This window comes from Dromaius novaehollandiae, chromosome 2, assembly GCF_036370855.1.
Source record: "Dromaius novaehollandiae isolate bDroNov1 chromosome 2, bDroNov1.hap1, whole genome shotgun sequence".
NCBI classification, from domain to species: domain Eukaryota; kingdom Metazoa; phylum Chordata; class Aves; order Casuariiformes; family Dromaiidae; genus Dromaius; species Dromaius novaehollandiae.
Window position 1 is genome coordinate 23,468,001 of NC_088099.1, and position 21,581 is coordinate 23,489,581.

Below are 21,581 nucleotides of genomic sequence, written 5' to 3' on the forward strand. Positions count from 1 at the left end.
ACTGTAGGAGGACATATTGTAACCCTCACCCATAAGCAAAGTCAGTGTTACAGATCGGTGAAGAAAGCTGCAGGTTTCTGGGAGCAGAAAATGGACTTTCCTCAAACCCGTGAAAGCTTGACTTTCTGCTTGGTCCTGATTTTTCTGTGGCTTTCTCCTCACTTCTCTGAGAGCCATCACCTCCCTGCATAAGGAGCAGCAAAATTTAGCATTGTTTAAACTGCCAGGACATCATGAGGCAGCCCTGTCCACAGGGTGATCCTGGCTCCCCTCGCACTCCCAGCATTGCCTCAAATTCCCTCCCAGGAAATTGAGAACATCTGTGCCTGATTCTGCTCTCCCTTAGACTGGATTTGTATATACTCCCTTGACAGGAGTGGGGGTTACACTCTACTTAAATGGCTTGTAACTGAGAGCAGACTTCAGTTCTTTGTCTCCTGCCCTGGGCCTTCACTCTGTTTCTCGCACCAGGCAAGAGGACCACGGCACTAGCATCTATCTTTCCCTCTGCTGTTGGATGCCTTTTTGCTGGAGTATGTTTAATATACTTAACCCCCATGTTATAGTCCGTTGCAGGTGAACTGGTCTGTTATTTGTCACTTATTTTTTCATCAGAAACCAACAGAGTGAAATAGAAACTATTAGCAGATATGCTTGCTGGGATTTTTATTTTCTAATTAGGCTGTATTTTCTGGACAGAGTGAAAGCAAAGGACTTCATCATCAGAATATCCAGTAATTTGGGTGCCTGGAGTGCAGGAGGTCCAGGTTCAAATCCTTCCTCTAATAAAAAATATATTGCTACCAGAACTGAGTTCTCTAATAAAATAGCTATTTCATATTTATGTGTATTTAATTTACAATTGCAACTGTAAGCAACAAATGTTATTCCTGGCTGCTGTCAGGAGTTAATCCCAAATGTTAGGTTAGCAATAGTAATTGCATGCTGAATGCTTCATTTTTCTCTCTGGCTTGTTCTCTTTCAGGCCGTTACTGTGGCACTACTATGCCACATCCTATCACTTCTTTTGGTAATGCCTTGGTGGTGAACTTCTTCTCCGACAACAACATTAACGCCAAGGGCTTCCATGCCACCTATGCTGCGTCATCATCATGTAAGTGCATACAGTGGGTGTTGCTAGCCTACACCTCTGACTTTTAAGAAAAGGAACACATGCTGTATCTCTGGCTCTCTGACGTTGCCACATTTAAACTCCCCTATTGCCCTACCTCTCCTTTTGGCCAAGATCTCGGCAAGGACATCATCAAGGTAAAAAACAAGGAGAAATGCTTCCCTGATTAGCAAATTCTCTGGCCCTCTCAAGATATCTTTTCTGTGTTATCTTTCTCTAGCCTCTGCTGTCTCCTTCTCATTGCAGCCTGTGGGGGTACTTTCCACATGGAGAGAGGAGCTTTCAGCAGCCCTGACTATCCCCAGCCGTACCCTCTCGACACCGAGTGCGTCTGGAAGATTCTCAGCTCCCCTGGCAACCGGCTCCAGCTGTCCTTCATGTAAATGCATTGCCAGGGGTTATTATTCAGCCCTTTAATGGAGCTGAAGGAAGGATGCTCTCTGTTTATTAGGAAATGCAATTACCAGACGATAAAGCTGAAACATGCTCTTAGAATAACTTGGAAGGAGAACAGAGTAATGGCTGGTGGCAGCTTGCAATCAGTGTTCTCTTCTCTTAGTCACTGCTTATATTAAGGCACATACAGCATTATATAAATAGGTGTTTTTTTGTTCGAGGAACATGGGATGCTGAAGAAGCCAGATCTCACTCACTTATAAACAAGAAGAAACTTAGCATTACTTCACTCTTTTTTTTTTTCCAAAGGAAATTCCTATTATTTCCCTACTGCCTGGTTCATCATACTATTTATTATACAGCTGAGTAATAAAGGGCCCAGCTACTCCATAGACTGTAGCCTTAGAATTGATATCGAAGTCTTCAGAGTTACTCAAACAACAAGAGCAAGTATAGCAGTGGAGGTACAACAGGGACTAAGGGAATAAGTCAAGGAATATTTTTTTCCCTACAGCAAATAAAATTTCCTTTGAAGACTTCAGACAAGAAAGTCATGCGTGATCCACAGAACAATGCAAAGTCCTTTAGCAGGGTAGTTAGGTTGTTGTTTAACCATGATGTGGATTTCTGAGCTTCCCTGTTTCCCAGAGTCAAACAGTGGCTGGTGCCAAGGAAGAGAGCACTGTTCCCTTGCAAAGCTGATCAGAGATCAGCAGGAAAAGCAAAGTAATTCTGAAACTGGCTTTTACAGTTAATCAGGACCAAAGGAAAATTTGTCCAATAATATGCCAACTGCATAAGGTGCAATTTGTTAAGCTCAAACTGACTCACTAACACAATAAAAAGGACATTATAGTCCTCCTTTACTCACTGAAACAGAGAATAAGTACTACAGCCTGGAAACATTTTCCAAAATATTTGCTACAAAATAATGAATAACAGCTTTTCAGAACACATACAGAGATCTAGTATGAAACAGAAACTATCAGCAGAACATATATTTGGATATATAAAGTGATACTGAGCTGATGTAGGCTCTTTTCCGTCAGTTACACATACTTGAAAGGCAAGCTGAAAAACACTGGAAAACCTGGAGTCATTGTGTTAGAAAGAGGTACTTATTTTATTTGGTTCAACATTGGGGTTTTATAAAGTTTTGTTGGCACGACATATTCATTTTCTTCAGCTCGGTCTGAACAGAAATGCCTGTCTTGCAAGTTGAGGGTTAGCTTTAAATTAGTCTAAAGTATATCCAGATGAGTGGTTGGAACCGTTTCAAAGACAGTCTGTACGCTGGAGACATATGGCTATGTTCAGGACTGAAGAAAGGGGAGGAGCCTTTACCAGAGAATCAGAAAGCACAAATATTTGGGGCATTAGTTACAAGAGGCACTTTCTGGAATCTTTACTATATATTCATGGCCAGCCTCTGAAAAGTATATTGCGTTGAATCATGACACTTCACATGGAATAACTTTACTTAGAAATCATAAGATAATGATTTTCGTAATCTATTTAGCATTCAGGTTGGTGAAATAATTGAAAACTTATTATTTGATTGCCAAATCCCATTCCTTTTCTACGGTAAACATTGGTTTAGAAGAATTTATAGCAATTCTTATTATTTTTCAGAATCAGTTACATGAAATATGAAGAGGCCAGAGGAGCAGTAATATTTCATAACTCTGGAGAAACTGCTTAGGGACTTTTGAGCTCTGAGGTGTTAGCTACAAATGAATCTGGGCCCCTGGAAATTGTTCTCTGATCAGAGAGTGTAATGAAATAAGTACCCGTATAGGCAGCTGCAAACTGATTTGTAAGGCTAAAAGTTTTCTCTGCACCCAAGAGATGCTAAAGTCTAACCTGGCCTTATATTAAAAATCCATTTTATATGTCAGAAACTTTCTAAGTTTCAGTGATGTTGTTGGAGAACCAATACATCTTTAAAAGGGTTTAAGAACTCTTCAGAAATCATAACTTTTCAAACTGAAGCTCTGTCATGAGGTAAGGGGCCAGAAAGGAGTGAGCTGTTTATGGGTGGCACTGCCAGCAAGGGAGTAGTGATTTCTGGGTTCTGGGGGGCTTTGTTGCTGCCAACTTCCTAACACCAGCCACAGGGGGATTTTTGGCACAGCAGGGCAAACCGAAGTACGCTTCAGTCACACGTCTGCTGACGCTTTCCTGCTGCTTTTGCACAGAGCATTTCAGGTGGAACAGAGCAATGGCTGCACCAAGGACTACCTGGAGATTCGGGAAGGCAACGAAACAGGAGTGCTGGCAGGACGATTCTGTGGTGACTCCTTGCCCTTAAATTATACATCTACTGTTGGACATGTCCTGTGGGTTAAATTTGTCTCAGACAGCTCAGGCACTGGTGGTGGCTTCATGGTCACATTCTCTCACTGTAAGTAAATGTTATTTAATTGAAAACTATTGTTCTTCCGTAACACTTGCAAAAGGATTCAAAAAAGTGAACATCTGGCCCTGTAAAGTGTATTGGAAAATTCTTGTTGAGATCAGCAAGGCTGTGATTTCATTTGAAAATATTTTCTAAAATATCTGCCTAAAATTTAGAGGGATGCTCTTTCTAAAACATTCCAGAATAGACTCGTGCACATAAGTCCATTAAGTATAATATAATCAGAAGAATTAGAGATGAACTTTTATCTTTTTAAATTATTATAACAGACTATTTCTTCAAATTGAATCATATTATCCTTCTAGAAGCAAACAAATTCCATAGATTAGGCAAAATATAATGTGTTCTCTATTTCACTGACTGTTTTCTAAATACATTTCTCAGTTGATCACCTAGTTTTCAGATTCTTCCTTTAGCACTGTTGGGCTAAGATGACATGAATAAGAGCTATATGCTAAAAACTTCTATGGTAACCCAAGGTCACCAGTAGCCTTAGAGTTAGAAAAATCTGACCGTATGTCAGTGCTACTTGTGAGTATTCAATCATATTCAGTGTTTACGTTGCCATTTATTAGGCAATTGACAAATTAAGAATAAATCATTTATTTTTCAGTTTTCCATTTTGCTTTTAAAGTAGGACCATGTCCATATTCTGTTTTGGATCTAGATGACATTAATCAGGGAGCAGACTTAGGAGAGAGGAAATGCTGCCAGTTCTTAGATCCAAAGCTGCCAGGGGCCATTGCAAACACTCAGTCTGGCTTTCTGCATGAAGCAGGCTGCTCAGGACATGGCTAGACATCCACAGCAGCTCTGATTAAGCCAGCTAAACTTCCAACCATTTTCCTTCACTTTGTGATTTTTGCTAGTCATTTTCAAAAGGAATTTTCGATAGGTCATGGCTCAGTCACATCGAAACCATTTCCCTCAGTACATAGAAAATCATTTTCTTACTTAATGCTTCCCAGGAGCAAGTAAGCATGAAGTAGGTGGAGGGAGGGGGGAATTGAACCACATGATCTTTGCATGACTGGAAGGCGTAGTTTTCTTCAGATAAGGATACACTTCATTGCCCACCACAAGGAAGTAATTAGATGTGCAACCTAGGACTATCTGAGACACAAGTCTATGCCTGAAAGTGCCCTGAGTAAATAAAGTCATATGGGCTGAAATGAGAGCTATATTCCAGGCCTGGGCCACAATACTTCATTTAATCTATGCAAATTAGAGGCATTAGTTGTCTCTTTCTTGTTTTTCAGTGTATGGAAATGACATTGTGGGAAATAGAGGACAAATAGCTTCACCACAGTGGCCCAGAAGTTACCCTCACAATTCCAATTACCAGTGGCGGATAAGTGTAAATGCTTCACAAGTTATTCATGGTCGTATCCTGCAGATGGATATCGAAAATCATGACAGATGCCATTATGACAAGTTAAAGGTGATTTCATTGTGAGAAGTTCTTTTATTTTAATTAACTTTCATAAAAATAATGAATGGAGCAACCTAAAGAGGAGCAGGAAGAATTTCCACAGATGGGGTTGGGGCTCATTGGTTTTGCTATGTTACCTTTTCAATAACTATTAGCTAGAGGATGAGTCACATGCTCTTTGGCTCCCTAACAGATATTTCCAAGCTGGAAGTTGAAACCTATTGAAAATAAGTCCACAATGATACAATGGTGATTTTTTTAAATCCAAGAATTTCAAGTCAGATACCAGAAAAAAAGATTGAACTTTGCTCAGTGCTGGTTCAGTTGAGGACAATAGTGATAATATCAGCGCAATGCCTCTAGAAATAAGGCCATTTTAAAAGCCTACATGTGCTTTAAAACCCCCACTGCGCACTGATCCCCCCCCCCATAATTCAGCCTAGCCTTTTTCAGGCTAAAATACAGTAAACATGATGCTAAACAAAATGGAGCAATACAGGTAAGCCTTACGTAAATAACTACTTAGGTAAATAAGGTAAATCTCTTCTCCTGTGTTTTCTACCAGCTGATGCAATAATTATCTTTTTGTTTCATCTTCTTTGGTAACAAGGAAGTTAATACTAGGTCAGTATATTTGAATGTAATTCATTATTAATTCACTAATACCCAAATATTAGTTGAAAAACGAAATGTAACTTGTTTCATCTCATGTCAGATTTAACAGCATCTTCTTTCTTGTGGCGCGGTCTGGCTTTCTTTGTCCAGCCCTCTGAGAGGAAGATCAGTTTTTATAATCAGCTAGATATTCAATGGATGTAAATCAGCGTGGGTCCTTTAACCTGACTCAGAGGTCAGACCTTCAATGCAATGCTAATTTTCTGTTTCCTAGCTTTCTCTGCTGGGCATGCTTTTCTTGGGGGGAAAGAGAACAAGAACACAAATAGGTTTGAAAGGCAGCAAAAGAGAAGCACCTTTTAACCAACCAAGAATTTAGCTTGTAAATAAATAAAACAAAAATATTTTATTACATATTTATTTAATAGACATATATTTAATATATTTAGATATATTTATATCTTATATATTTCATATATTTAATATATTAATATTTATATATTTAATATATTTAGATATATTAAATAGATATATATTTAATATATCTAATAAAACATGTGTGTTCATCAGGAAAAAAAAGGAAAAGAAAAAATCCAAGAAAATTAATCCCTTTTTCCCGCAGATTTTATTGTTGCCTCCTCAACAAAGCACAAGATTGTATTAATGGATTTTTTTCACACAAGAAGCCAGTCAGTGTCCCCAAGGAGCAGCCCTGGGACAGGGAATGAGCTGAGTTTGATCGCTTCTGTCCAGATCCTTCTGTGAGGGCTTCACAATTAACAGTATACAATGGAAATTTTACTTTGTTTTTTGTAAGAGCATTTGGTCTCTAACTGGGATTTGCTGAAAGATCCATGTCCTTCTCACTCATTTTAAAGAGAACACTGTTCTGCTCGAAATGTTGCTGGCTCTGGGAAGGATAAAAAGCTGCCTCTGAGAGGAGTGGCAGCTTCCCTCTCTCCCACTTTTTGCAGATTTACGACGGGCCCAGCATCCACTCTCGTCCCATTGCAGCGTACTGCGGCACAGCCCCTGCTTCCTTCGCGGCCTCTGGCAGCTCCCTGACCGTCCAGTTCCAGTCAGACTCATCTGTGAGCGGAAAGGGCTTTCTTTTGGAGTGGCATGCGGTGGACAGTTCTCCTGCTACGCGCACCGTTGCTAGAGGTTGGTCTCTAGCGGGGTGCAAGGCTTAAAGTGATATACCCAGGGATGTACTGAGCTTTACCTAAGAAAACTGCAAACCAATCCCCCCATGAGAAGAACCCCTAGTTATTAATTGAGACATTGATACTTTAATTAAACATTTTAATAGCTGCATTAAACAATTTCTAGGGACACTCACATATACTGTTTTACACTGTTTTAAAATGAGACTTTGTCTGATGGAAGGGCATTTTGCTTTATACTGGCGTTTCATGAAAGCTAAACCTTTTATATACTTTAATGAAAAACATATCCATCTTGAAATATCATTCTTAAATCACTGGCCCTTGAGATTTGAAACTTTTCATGAAACTGCACCATAAATAGAGAGAATATGTTCAGTATGACTGTGTATCTCTTTGAGACATAGCTCCTGGAAGGAGAGGAAATGTACTTATTGTATCATTGATTTTCTTTGAGCAAGTTAAGCAAGTGAAAGTTAAGACTAACTAAGACATACTGAAATGTCTTGTTTCTAAATCTGAAGGCAGATTTGTGGGGACAGAGGGACTAAGGGTCCCTGGGGATCTGCAGAATAGTGGCAGTATCTTATGGATTTACGTTCTGGGAAAGTATTGAACCACTAAATAACCCATCAAGTACTCCATCTGGCCCTAAACACATAGCTGCGACATTAGGAATGGAGAAAGGAAAGCACTTCAGCTTGAAGAGGGTCTAGATTGTTTAACTCAGCTAATCAGCTAACCAATACCTGTTTTGTGTGGTTATGCATGCAGCCTTCCTTTCTGATGCCTTTGTTAAACTGTGTTCGATCCTGTTAGAGCCTATCCTAGATACCCCTCGTAGTAAAATAGGTCACAGCGTTACTACACCAGGTAGCAAAGGACTATAGTCCTTGTAGGTCTGGCGTTTCAAACTTTGTACTCTCAGTCCAAATACAAGCAATGCCTAAAGAAATGCATTCCTGTGACTACATCTATCATTGTGTCCCCATTGTGCTTAATGGTAGGACTGGCAGCTTGTTCAGTTTAAAAAGTGGATGCTTCATTTTGTCTCCTTGTAAATGGCAGGTGCATGCGGAGGGACTGTGACAACTGAGGAAACACCTTCATTCCTCTTCTCACCGGGCTGGCCCATGAATTACAGAAATTTTGCTGACTGTGTATGGCTTATCAGAGCTCCTGGATCCACTGTAGAGTTCAATATCCTGGCCTTAGACATCGAATCCCACAGCTCATGCAACTATGACCAACTTACTATTCGAGATGGTGAGAAGTCAATCCTGCTCTGCCCTGACAGCATGAAATAGATACCCAAGGTCCCAGTATCTAAAATTCTCTCATCCATTGAGCTTAAGTAATCTAAACAGCAATAGGAACATGCTCTAAAGCAGTTTTCTGTTTATACGCTGAAAATTTCTGCTGGTTCACTTAAGATCTAGCAGAATATTTGATGGTCTATGAAAATGTTTCTTGGTCTGAGAGGGTTTAAGGATCTTCAAAAGCACTTGCCTGAAAGTGTGAGACCCACAGTCACTGACAGGCAGGTTTGAATTTATTTGGTTTTAACACTAACTTTTCTTATTTTGACCCCAGGAGACACTAGTCTTTCTCCAGTGTTGGCTACTCTATGTGGACGAGAACCTCCTGGGCCAATAAGATCAACTGGAGAGACGATGTTCATCCACTTCATGTCAGATTCAAGTGTCACTGGAGCTGGGTTTAATGCCTCCTATCACAAAAGTAAGATTTGTTTCCCTTCTCCCTGCAGTAAGTGTCTGTCTTGCTGCTTATTACTGGGTAAGGAAAGAAATGACTCTTGATGTCATTTTTAACAGCTGTCTGCAATCTATCCAATTAACCACACAGATGAATTATTCACATCTCACAAATACACATTCATAAATCTCTGACCCTGTGAAGGTAAAATTTGCCATTTGCCCAGAGATGTAATGCAATGAAGCACGATTCAACTAGGCCAGTCACTTTCCAAAAATAAGAATAGTGTGTACTAAAGAAGGTTTTAACAGCTCAGCTGAGGGGTGAAAGAGAAAGAATGCCCAACTAAGAGAGGGAAATGAACGATCTGAAGCACAGGCACAAACCAGACACAGAGGGGTGCTGAAAGCTGAGTAAGTTCCAACCAGGATGTTAGCAGTTTGCCTTGGTACTCCTCCCACATGTACGCAGGGAAGATGACCTATTCCTGAATGGGCTGGAGGCACCCAGGAAGGTGTAATGAAAACAGTGGTGATGGTGGATTGGTCCATAGCTAGAAGCAAAGAACTCAGATATTGTAAAGATATGCTCATGTCATGGAGATCCTTGGCATAGCTGCCTGCTCACTTTTTTTTTAAAGTCGGAGAACCAGGTCTCAGTGTGAAGACATTTGGTGTGTCATTTTGCAACCTAGTGCCTTGTATTTGGCAGATCATTTATTGCGTGCCTTGCTGCATGTCCCTCAACTCTTCAAACACTTGCTTCAATGTTTACTTTTATCCATCACATCTTCCTTTTAGGAGACAGGTTTTTTTTTTTTTTGAATGAATATTTGAGTAGTTAATGCTAATGTTTTCTTCTTGGCTTCAACTCCTTTTTCTCAGGCTGTGGAGGCTATCTGCATACAGGCAGGGGTGTGATCACATCCCCCAACTACCCTCAAGACTATGCTCCTAATCTGAATTGTTCCTGGCACGTACTGGTAACCTCTGGATTTATCATTGCTGTCCATTTTGAACAGCCTTTCCAGGTGAAGACAGAGGATGCTTCCTGCAACCATGGGGATTACGTAGAGGTGAGGTTATTGCATAAGGCCCCAAACCCTCAAAGCTATTAAAGCTACTGAATCTTACAGAATTCAGTGTAAGACAACCCAGCTTCACAGGAGGTAGAAATACCAAAGAGAAACACCAAAGAGATTCTTTCTCTGTCTCTCTCTTATTTGTTACTGTGTGTTGATTAATCACTAGGTTATTGTTTTGCCCCAGGGCTGGAAGCACTGGGATAGCATATGCTCAAGGTGTGTACTCCAGGGCTGTGTGCTTGAGTGATCTTAGCAATTTTTCTTCTTTCAGCTGAAGAATGGATTAGATGCTGCTGCCCCACCTTTGGGGAATGGATGGTTTTGTGGAAGCAGCCCCATCTCTACCATGTACACCACAGACAATCAGCTGTTTGTCCACTTCATTTCTGACAGCAGCAGTGAGGGTCAAGGATTCAAACTGAAATATGAGGCTAAGAGTCTAGGTAAGTCTAGGTAAAAAACACAAGTTCTGCAACTCAATAGAAATAACTTTGAATTTGTTCTCTTAAATGAGTGGCTTGTTTCTTGCTTTAAATCTGAACTCAGAGAGAGTATAACCTGGTAAAAGCAAATGCCTGGGAAAATGTCCTGTTTTCCATTTCCATGTGTGACTTCTGATCCTACTCTCCATTTTCTTCTTTTTAAGGAGAGACAGCTCCAGCTCATGGTAAATGAAGGCATGATAGTAAAAAAAATATCTGATTGGGAATCCTTTATGAGGGAGGTGGGATCTGACGTTAGAAAGAGATATTCATAATTCATACAGGAAAGGAAAAGAAGATGGAAACAAGAACATGATTTTCAATATGCAATACACAGTGCAAATGCTAAGTTATGTCAGGAATGATTCAGGCTAGTGTATCTAGAAAAGTGATAACATTTCTCACAAGTTGTTCTCTCAACTGAAAAAATATCCCCTGTTGGAGCTAACATTTTTGAAAGGTAGGGACTCAGGTTTCAGGATAGATCAGGGACTTGGCACTTGCAGTTGTTCTGCTGTATTTATGACACATGCCACTTGGGACACCGGGAGCTCTCCTTCAAATGGTAGCTAAACATGAACTAAACACAGCTAAGGCAACCTGTCAGTCCAACTGAGTTTGTAAGTGCTTGTTTTCTGCCTACTTTTCCCTGTTGCTGCAAAGAATCATTGTTAGCATTACTCTGGTGGATGCATGAAGGGAATGGGTGAAGCTGTACAGTAATATTTCTACCACTTCAGTTTAGAAAGCCTGCCTCACTAAAACCCTGTATTTACCAGCATTGAATTTTTTTTTCTGAAATCTTTTAGATGAAAGTAAAGATGTTTTTGTAGGATAAAGGACCTGAACAAATCCTTGTGTTTGATCTGACTGGCATTTCTCACAGATTCATTACTGTCTCAAAGAGACATTTCAGTTTTTGGAAAGCAGAAGTAGGGAATGATTCACAGAAGAACTGATGGATCTGACCTGTTGGCTTTCTAGCTCTTGGGAACTGGGGTAGGAATAAGGCAAGAAGCATGTTTCCTGCTGGGCTTAAAAGCAGTCCAAGGAAGAACTAATAGCAGTTTAATTGAGGGATCTGAACATGTGGAAATGGAGGAGAACTGGGTAGGCAGGAGCACAGAAACTCAGCTTTCTACACTGCATTAAAATGTTTTCCCATAGTAAGAATACAGAAAGCATTTGTTTTTGACATGACTATGACACCAAAAGGAAACTGTGTTAGAATATAGTGATGACTCATATTTTTGACACCTCACCCATTTCCTTAACATGTTTTTTATTGGTAATCTTCTCTTTCCCAGCTTGTGGAGGGAATATTTATATCAATGTTTTCAACCCCAGTGGATATACATCTTCCCCCAACTATCCAAGCAATTATCCCCCGCGTGTTGACTGTGTCTGGACCATAACTGCTCCTAATGGCCATGCGGTAGAGCTGCAATTTGAAGATCAGTTTTACATTGAACCTTCACCGAAGTATATATCTACATTATTTTGCCTGTGTTTCCTGAGAGACTCCATTTTGATTCTTCTTTCCCTATTACTTTCTCTAATTCCTACCAGAGTGCCCTTCTAGATTTACAGTCAAAAGTGACTAAGAAATTTTTGAGAGAGATTACTTACGCTATCAAGTCATTTTTATATATTCACAGGACTTCTCATTGCATGACAGAGATCAATAGAACAGGCAGAGAGGGAGAAGCCATGATAGGAAGGTATTTTCTGTAAAACCTGTGCCATCTAGTCCTTTCATATTTAGATTTTCAGCCATTGTGGCTCTGAACTGGTTTTAGTCGAATGGGTCACCTCCACAAAATATTTGTCTCCCTCTTCCATTGCCTACCTGCTGATTTGCAATGGGTCTACCTATTTTGCACATCCTGCCTGAAGCATAAATATAAGGCCTGGTTTCCAGTTGAGGTAATTTCATTGATTTGGGGCTGCACCAGTACATGTCAAAGGCATGCGAGGCTATATACAGAAAAACCACTGCAGGAGGGAGGATCCCAAAGGTGTCCTTCCTCTCTGGCTACTTTGGAGGTCTTCTGGTGGCTGCTCATCATTCTGTAGGCAAAGCTGTCGGTCCAGAAGTTTTGGGCCTTTCTGTGCCTACCAAAGTAGGCCCCCAGTTTTGAATATTGATTCCCTTCAGCTATCTTATAGCTCTTCCTTAATTCAGCAGGCAACAAAGAGGCTTAATAGGGAATATCTGCTGAATCTGAACACTGGCAGAGATGTGCATGTTAAAGACTGTTACAACTACTTTATTAGCACTGTTCACACCCCCACAGATCTGGTTGCAGGTCTGATCAGATCACAGACTGGGTTTGGGATGAGTCCTTCTCTATGTTTCTAGCACCTCTTTTGATTCAAAACTTACATATCTATCACAAACTATCGCTGATTATGAGCTTCTTGATTCTGTCCTCATCACATTGTATGGGAGCCGATCTAATTCACTGTAGCTTCATGAGTTTGTGTAATTGCTGAGATGTTTTATAGTTATTACTGCTGTAGACTGAATAGAAAACTCTCCTATTCTAGCTGTACATTCAGTTACCTAGAGCTACGCAATGGTGCCGACTCCAGCGCCCCTGTCCTTGCCAAGCTGTGTGGAGGTTCGATGCCAGGCTCACAGAGATCCTCAGGACCTGTCATGTATATGAGGTTCAGGTCGGACAGCAGCGCGACACATGTGGGATTCAATGCTAAATACTCCATCGGTAACACTTGCATTTATCAGTTTCTCTAATTTTAGGTCTCAAGTCCCAGGCTTTTGTAATGGGACTTAAATCATTTGTAAGAGGTGGTCTAACAGATACTTGCCTCTTTCAATTATTGTTAGAGCTAAGGCATTAGAATCATCGTAGGGGTTAACATCAGCGTGTACTCCACCTAGCAAGAGCTGCAAATTATAGCAGAACAGGAAAATACTAATAGGTCTGCAGCAGTGGAAACAAAGACTGGGCAAGCCCTTGTCAAAGACAAGGGACAAAGGGACACTGGCAAAAAGGCCGAGGTGAATAAAGTCAAATAATGTGATTTGGTTTTCAGTATGCAAAATTAGGTTCACTTTCATGAGCAGGAAACTGAAGGAGAATGCAAAGATCAGCTGAAAGTTGGCAGAAAAGAATAAATTAATAGCTTCTCTATGTAAATATAAATCAATGCATATTAACAATGCTGCTAGAGAAACAGGAGAAGCACAACAATGGAACAGAAAAGGACTGAGGGGTGAGAATCATTATCTGTCAGCCGGGAAGAAAAATGCTTTAAAATTATTTGCTTTCAAGCTGAAAAAAACAGGAAAAGATTAGCAAAGATTTAAAATGAAATTAAAAATAGCCTTTGATCAGATTCAGAAATATGGTACTCTTTACTTTTTTATAATGTTCATAATTTTAGAAGAACAGGATCTATGATGTTAGTGTCACACATATAAGAGAGTCTAGGACTATTAATTTTTCAAAGGCAAAGAACTAGACTGTGTTGTTTTACACAGGATTTTGTTGATCGTGTTAGACCTCAAACACATAAGCAAATATATTGTGCTATTATATCTCTGAAGGTGAAAACTGAAGCCACTTGCAAGAAAATACTGTTGGTATGCTGAGCCACAATTTACATTTATCTGTAAAAGATTTTCACTGTCTCAACTGTACGCCCATCAAATTGGAACAAAGCATCAGTCGCTTAGAGTAGGCAGTATGAACACAACTGTACCAAGGCAAGCATGTACCTATCAATCATCATTGTCATGAAAAGATTATAGCTAGCAGACACACAGAATACACTGTGAAATGCAATGTATCCCACCAGGGAATATTATTTGCTCTAAGCCTTAGTATAACGAACTTATGTTTGGTATGTACCACAAAGAAATGAATTTTTAGAGAGCAAGAAATAAAAATAAATGAACTGTCATGTGGTCCCCTATTGAGGCATCATGAGGAGTGGCGTGGAAGTAGGAAGGGAATACAGAAAAGAGAAGAGGAATCTGAACCATTGCTGCAGGCCCAAACCAACAGTGAAATTTGGTCAGTCATAAAAATTTAGATCAGTATTTAGCAGACTAAATTTCTTTGTAATTGTCCAACAGAGATTTCCATACGCTGACTGTGACATGTTTGATATCTTTTTAAGAAGAGCCGGATTTTCCGATAAATATGGATGTTGGTAGAAATTATATATATACACACACACACATATATATATAGGCCTTGAAATCTGTGAGTTTATTCAAATTAGTGACAGATGGGTCGGAGAGGAAGGGATGCTTACAGTGGAAGGGTATGTGTGGTAAAAAACAAACTAGAACTGGTTAAATTAGGAGGAAAGTGTGGAATCTGAAGGCAATTCCCACTGTATTACCTCAGTTACAAAACAAGTCAGTTGTGCCATAACTTTAAGTCCTGTTTAGGAGAAAGTTCATCTCTTTGAGGTCCTTCCTTAGAGTAAGCCGTGTCCTTGTCTTTGCAGCTCCCTGTGGTGGGACAGTGATGGGACAAACTGGCACCATTGAAAGTGTGGGGTATCCTGACCTTCATTATGAAGATAACCTGCTGTGTGAATGGTTTCTGCAAGGACCCAGGGGCCACTATCTTACCATCAGAGTAGAAAGCCTAGATATTCAAAACTCCTCTGAGTGTGCAAGCGATTTTGTGGAGATCCGAGAATACAACGCCTCTGGTCAGAAAACTGTTTCAGTGTTTATCTTCCCTTCCCTAATACTGCTAAAGAAGCCTCTGAAGAGGTTCCAGAAAGCATTCCCCATTGTGTATAAAGCGAGCCTTTTGAATGAACAGTGCTCCTGTCTGCCTTGCTTGCTGAAGCAAAGCAAAGCAAACAAAACCCTTCCATTTCCCAGTGATGACTTGATTTTACTTGTTTACTCCTGTCTACCTACTTAAATTGAAAAGTGATCCTTCAATATAAATGCAGATAATGTCTTTGATATAAAATTGTCTTTCTGTATTTGACTTGTGCAGGAAATTTATTGGGTAGGTACTGTGGTAATACTCTCCCTGATGCTGTGGACACCTCTGACAGTTTTGCTTATGTCAAGTTTGTCACTGATGGATCAGTCAATGCCCGAGGATTCAGACTGCGCTTTGATTCCAGTGCTGAAGGTTGGATTTATAAGGTTATAAGTTTCTATCAGGGAGGCAACACATATTGCACACCATATTTGTTATAGTACAGCACACATTCTAGATCACTTATTCTTGCAGTGATGTATATTAGCTCTTCAAATCTATGTCTGGTTTAAATATGGATAGAGCGCTCTGATCACTAGTTAGCTAAAACCTTGAGAGGCAAGCAGTCTTCTGCTATAACAGGTGTTGCCCTCAATAGTAGGTCTCAGACAGTGAAGCCACTCTTCCACACCTTTTCTTTTCAGCAGACAGTCCAGGGATGCCCGGCCATACCCCTCCCCTATCCTCTTATGAGGGAGAAAGGTTTAGAGAAATGCTGTGATTTTTCATTATGTTATTCTTTACCTCTGTGGTGGATGGTATTCTTAAATCTCTAGCACCTAAAACCAATATTTTGGAGTGAATTCTTCTCCCCTGCACCCCCTGCTCAAAAAGAATTATTTGCAGAAAAGTGGGAGAAAGGGAGCTGATGATGTAAAAACTCATAAGTTTACTCACCTCCTTCAGGCAATTCCCTTACATAAAAAGGAATCTCCTCCAACAACCTCTAGACTTGCAGGATAGTGCACACTTACATAACAGAGTCAGTTTAATAGACCAGATTATCTTCCTTGGAGATTTTACCTTTCCAAGTAAAAGGTCTTTCCAGGCTTAGTATTAGTGATGAAGACAGGACAAACACAATGAGTTTAAGAGCTCTGCCCTGATCAGGACTAAGGACACAGCCCTTGTCCTGCTTCTCACTTCTCTCTTACATTTCTGAGTACCCACGCCACGTGTCTCACTGAGATCTGACTACTTTTTAAGAGAGAAATTCTCCTCAGTAGTGGTCTCAAAGAACCTCCTGCCAACCCTGTGGAACTTCTTCCATCTCTTTAAAATCTCAGCTGAAAGCTTCCTTATCCTTCATCTGTGCTTCTGCAATAAAATAACTGAGGAGGAGGAGGAAACAAATTCCAAAGGCATGTTATTCCACTCCCAAGACCCTCTTATGCAACTATAGAAAAGAAGCTATATCAGTAAAAATTTAACACAGGTTGATACACAGATTAGACCATTCCGCGGGTGTCTGTGAAGGTGAGGAAAAAGACCAACTCTCCCACTGCACTCCATTAAATTCTATGTATTTTAAGAGGAAACCAAACATAGGACATATGAAGTCTGTCATGAGCCCCTCAGAGAAGAGAATATTAATAACTGGACAACAATGAGTTTCTATGGTCAGTCAGCATTCAAATGTAACAACTACTTCTATGGCTGAGTGGCAAAGACTGGTAGGAACTCAGCTGTTTAGACAAACATGGACAAGACAGGCATATCAAATCAAGTACTTGGGCTCTCTTTTTTCTTGCATAGTTGATGTATTCTTGCTGTAACTCTATAAGCAATGCTATACTCAAAGAGATGTTGCAATATTTGGGTATTTCAGAATGTGGTGGAGATTTTACTGCCCCTGTTGGAACATTTACTTCGCCCAACTATCCCAACCTATACCCACACAATCGAGTATGTGAGTGGAGGATCACAGTGGAAGAAGGCCGACGTGTCACCCTAACCTTTAATGATATGAAAACTGAGGAGCACTGGAGGTGCTCATTGGATTATGTGGCTGTGAGTATCAGTTGTGAAGGCAGAAAATGCTGTTCCTGATCCTTTTATGTAGCAATGATAGAAATAATACAGCTGAAATGTCATTTATATGTCTATATCTGGTTTTAAGAGAAATCATAATTTTATGCAAAGAAAACAGATATAATGAGAGAAAGTTAGCTCTCTAGGTTGCCTAAATTCCTGTGTTTGTTTTAGAGTATGGAATTCTATAGAGTTCTGGAATTCATGGGCCAGGCACAGGATTTGAAGGATCAGACTTCAACTTCATAAATTTAACAGTGGGCAGGGGTACCTCCGGCTCCCCCAGTCTCTCTTGGGCATGCAGGTGTTTCTGGCACAGGAGCTGCAGGGTTCTCACAATACAGCCTTAAAATTATTTGGTCCTTCTCTGTCAGCCTTTAGCCTCCAGGTCTCCTGAATTCTTTTTGTCCTTCTATTCCCATAGAGTGTATCAAGGAAAGAACCGTATCCCATATTTTCCTGTTTGTGTGTCTTATAGAAGTCATTAGAATTGGCTCTTCATCAATTGTGGGGAAAAAAAGCTTTGTGGTCTTTGATGGCTTTAGATACCTCTTCTCTGTGGACACAAAGTCCTTCAGTCAAATTTCAAGTCTGTCTTGACTTTGGAAGTTGTTACTTCTGTTACAATTTTAAAAAAGAAGACTATCGGAAGTTGCAACAAATGGCTAGTACTGGGTTATACCTCAAGATTCTGCAAGAAGGACAAGGAAAACCCAGGAATTTCTCTCTCTTCATCACCTTCACCTCTAAACAAATAGGTTCTTAATTTGGCTCCAATGGGGGGGAAAAAAACCCAAAACACAGAGCTAGAACTGGTCAGATGTACAAAAGCCTCAGAAATATGCTTCTTTATGAAAGCAACAGAAATGGGAGATGGTGCTCTGAAGTGTGATGCTCTGAAGACTAAGACAAAGGCTGAAACAAGTGGGAGCAAGGGATCCATCTCCGTCTTCTCTTCCAGTGAGGCAGAGTTTCCTATGTATTATCTGTACCCTGGGTCCTACCAGCAGATCTAGTTTAGTTTTCCATTTGTTGAGATTAGTGGTGCAAACACATGAATTAGCTTTAGCATAATCAGAAGTTAGCTCATGCATACATGTGAAAGTGAGAGAAGTAACTCTCCCTTGTGATACATAGCTAGATGGTCTTCACCTGCCTATTTTCCTTCACAGATGCTTTAGACAGACCATGGGAGCTGACTTTTTTTCAATTAGCAAAGTAATGATCGCTGAAAGAGCTGTCCTGCTAGCTTTTGTGTCATCAGCACTCTTACTTATTCCAAATCTCAGTGGAAAATGTCTTTACTGCTTTGCCTGTGCTGCTGAAATAGTAGTAAAAGGAAAGAAATTAACTCCTAGGCTAAAGGCTGTATGAAAGAAGCTGTTCAAAATCCATTTAGATTATCAAAAAGTGAAATGTTCAAATTAATCAAAAAATGCCCACTGGCACTGAATATTTTGCAATATATTTTTGATAAAACTGATATTTGCCTTGACAAGAATATGAAAATGATCATCTGAGATGAAATGAAAATGCCTGGTGTCTGGCATCAGTAAGTGATTCAAGCTCTACATATTGGGATAAAATACTATATGGTTTCCCCCAAAGAATGTTTCAATTTTTGTTTAAAAAAAAGAGAGGGAATATGTTTATTTTGCCAAAATGCACAATGTATTTTTGATGTTTTACCTCAGAGCCTCATCCATTCAAGTCAATGGGCATTTTCCCCAAGGTTTTGAATAGATTTGGGAACTAACCTTCTATAAGGGACAGCAATGAACTGCATATTAAAGATGTGAGGCATTTTTCAATGATACAGGAGATGCTTGTAATATTGTATTTTGATCTCCTAAGAGAGTATTTTGACCCAACAGGTTTACAATGGCCTCAGACAGAATTCCCCCCGGCTGGCCAAGCTATGTGGTGAGATAAATCCAGGCACTCAGGTGAAATCCTCTGGAAACACAATGAAAGTGATTTTGGTGACGGATATGTCCGGTACAACCAGAGGCTTCAGTGTCTCATACACGTCTCGTGAAGATGCAGGTACCATTTGTTTTTGAGTAAACCTCAAATGATTGATCTTTGGTGAGCCATTTCATAACTAAAATACTGATAAATGTCAAAAAATGACCTAGACAAGTAACTAATCTCTGATGCCTTTTTTTTCTGTTATATATATCTGAATGGGACCAGATGATATATCTTTAATTAGCTGAAAGGACTTGAAAAAAATGTGGAGTGTCTGGGAGTTATGGACTTCATGTGCCTATTATGTCAAACTTCAAATGGAAAGAAAAACAACCTCTGTTATGGATAATACTCCTTACTCCCACTGCTGATTTATTGTCTTTACTTAGTATTGAGTAAAAGATGGACTGAAGTGGGCTTATTCCATGAAGAAATCCAAAAGACATAGTGACATAGACAATTTGAATAATTCAAGTGTTTCTTTATTACTCAGGGGGGTAAGTAATTTACTGAAGCTCATGAAAGTGCAGCTAATCTGTTTTGCAAGCCCAGCCTCCAGAGACGAGACAGCTAGCAGAGCCTTATTAGAGCCTTCTGTCTTTCAAACTTGATTCTTTCCCCGCGCATACATGCTCAGTAGCATCAGTGTATTGCTTTTGAGAGTATGTTGCCAGAGAAATTGTCCTCCCTTGAGTTTAGGATGAGGTAATGGGTAGGGCTGAGCAATGCTGAATAGAATGTGCAGTGTGATTTTATCAAAAAGCTAAATAATGCTTGTCATATTGATGGTGCTGCTGAAACATTTTATTTGATGTTGGGAATAATCGTTGATGCTTTTTACACGTGTTTTTAAAGACCTCCCAATAACTGTCAGGACACTATACAAGAATTCTCTTTTATAGTCTCTCAGTAGGCTATAAAAAAGTAAGAAGATGGAACAAGTTTTGATCTAATCCCTACATACCTGTCTGCTGACATGAGCATATAAGAATAAATGGGGGTTAGATTTTTGTTCATACAAAATTATTCCTATTTTAAAATAAATCATGTTTTGTTTCTGCAGTTTGTGGTGGAACCCTTACTGGATATGCAGGTGGGAATTTCTCTTCTCCTGGTTATGATGGTGCTAAGAATTACACAAGCAACCTGAACTGTGAATGGACCATTGAAAACCTCTCCCACTACAATTCATCCATATATATCTCCTTTGAGGATTTCCACTTGGAACATCACCAGGACTGCCAGTATGACTACCTAGAGTTACGAATAGGTTTGTATGCTCAGCAGGGGTATGGATTAAGCCTATCAATATTCTGGCTATCAATGTGTGACTGTGTTGGCGCCCGATCTTATTCCTGTATAGGAAACATTGACTGTAGGACATGCACATTTGAAAGAGCATTCACCTTGTTGCTTCCTAGACCAGGAGTGGGATTTCACTGCCAGAGCAATGGATGCATGAATCTAGTCACCTTTTCTTTCGGGGGGGGGGGGGGGTGTCAAGAGTGGACAGGTAGCTGTGGGAATAAATTGTATCGGTGGTTGCAACACACATCTGACCCTCTCTTTACAATGGACATGAATTTTCACCTTCTCTCCCTTGAAAGACGGTAGTTAGGGAGAGATTGGAGCCATCATAACAGTTCCTTTGATCCACAGCCCATTCTCTCCCTGCTCCTGAGATGCTTCCAGGGACAGCAGGAATGAAATAAAGAATGCTTTAATTATTCACAGGCTCTGGGCTTTATACCACCACTTTTGTATAGTATAAGGTGATTCTCCAAAAACAAATCTGTATTTTCCATGATACTGCATCACAAAATATAGATGAAAGCATTGAAGAGGAAAACAATCACAGCACTAATGCACCAGTAATATCTCTGCATATTTGAAAATCTTTAGCTATCTGCAACAACAAGCAACTGGAAATGTCATATGAAAATTGCTCAACTAATGCCAAGTGTAGTATGAAAGCTCCAGCTGTCTTCTCATTGAGAGGCTATATTTGTGAGTCCCAGGAAGAGGTGACTCTAATTTACTAGGAAATTGTTTCTGGAAGGTGGGGCGATTGAGGGCAAGAATCTGTTACATCCTTATTTGCATTCATTTGAATGAGAGCTCTTGGTCGCATAGTGTTGGTTTGTTCTGGCCAGAGCAAAAGCACATGTTGCTGTATAGCCTAAGAATTCCCCCCATGTATGCACTGAAGCTGGGAAATAACAGAAAGAGAACAGAGAAAAAGAAATGATAAAATATATCTGGTCAGTTACCCATCATTTCCCACTATGCTCACTTCACTGTAAACCTCAGGCCTCCAGGCAATACAGTCAAAGGAAAGGGGGAAAAAAACATAGTCTTGTTTTGCTCTACACAG

At 40.0% G+C, this 21,581-nt stretch overlaps 1 protein-coding gene across 3 annotated transcripts in view; it reads left to right on the forward strand.

Annotated features, from left to right (window-relative positions):
• CUBN (cubilin) overlaps positions 1–21,581 on the forward strand; it is a 152,286-nt gene that overhangs the window by 84,352 nt on the left and 46,353 nt on the right. For all 3 annotated transcript variants that reach the window (XR_010387583.1, XM_026098657.2, XM_064505984.1), the window contains 16 exons: positions 986–1,114; positions 1,379–1,511; positions 3,727–3,932; positions 5,207–5,388; positions 6,969–7,158; positions 8,229–8,426; positions 8,754–8,900; positions 9,761–9,951; positions 10,232–10,403; positions 11,750–11,924; positions 12,993–13,171; positions 14,928–15,137; positions 15,437–15,577; positions 17,034–17,215; positions 19,111–19,282; positions 20,271–20,477. Coding sequence is in view for 2 of the 3 variants with exons in the window: in XM_026098657.2 (XP_025954442.2) it covers positions 986–1,114; positions 1,379–1,511; positions 3,727–3,932; positions 5,207–5,388; positions 6,969–7,158; positions 8,229–8,426; positions 8,754–8,900; positions 9,761–9,951; positions 10,232–10,403; positions 11,750–11,924; positions 12,993–13,171; positions 14,928–15,137; positions 15,437–15,577; positions 17,034–17,215; positions 19,111–19,282; positions 20,271–20,477 (2,814 nt within the window). In the remaining variant the exon portion in view is untranslated. The remainder of the gene's footprint in view (positions 1–985; positions 1,115–1,378; positions 1,512–3,726; positions 3,933–5,206; positions 5,389–6,968; positions 7,159–8,228; positions 8,427–8,753; positions 8,901–9,760; positions 9,952–10,231; positions 10,404–11,749; positions 11,925–12,992; positions 13,172–14,927; positions 15,138–15,436; positions 15,578–17,033; positions 17,216–19,110; positions 19,283–20,270; positions 20,478–21,581) is intronic.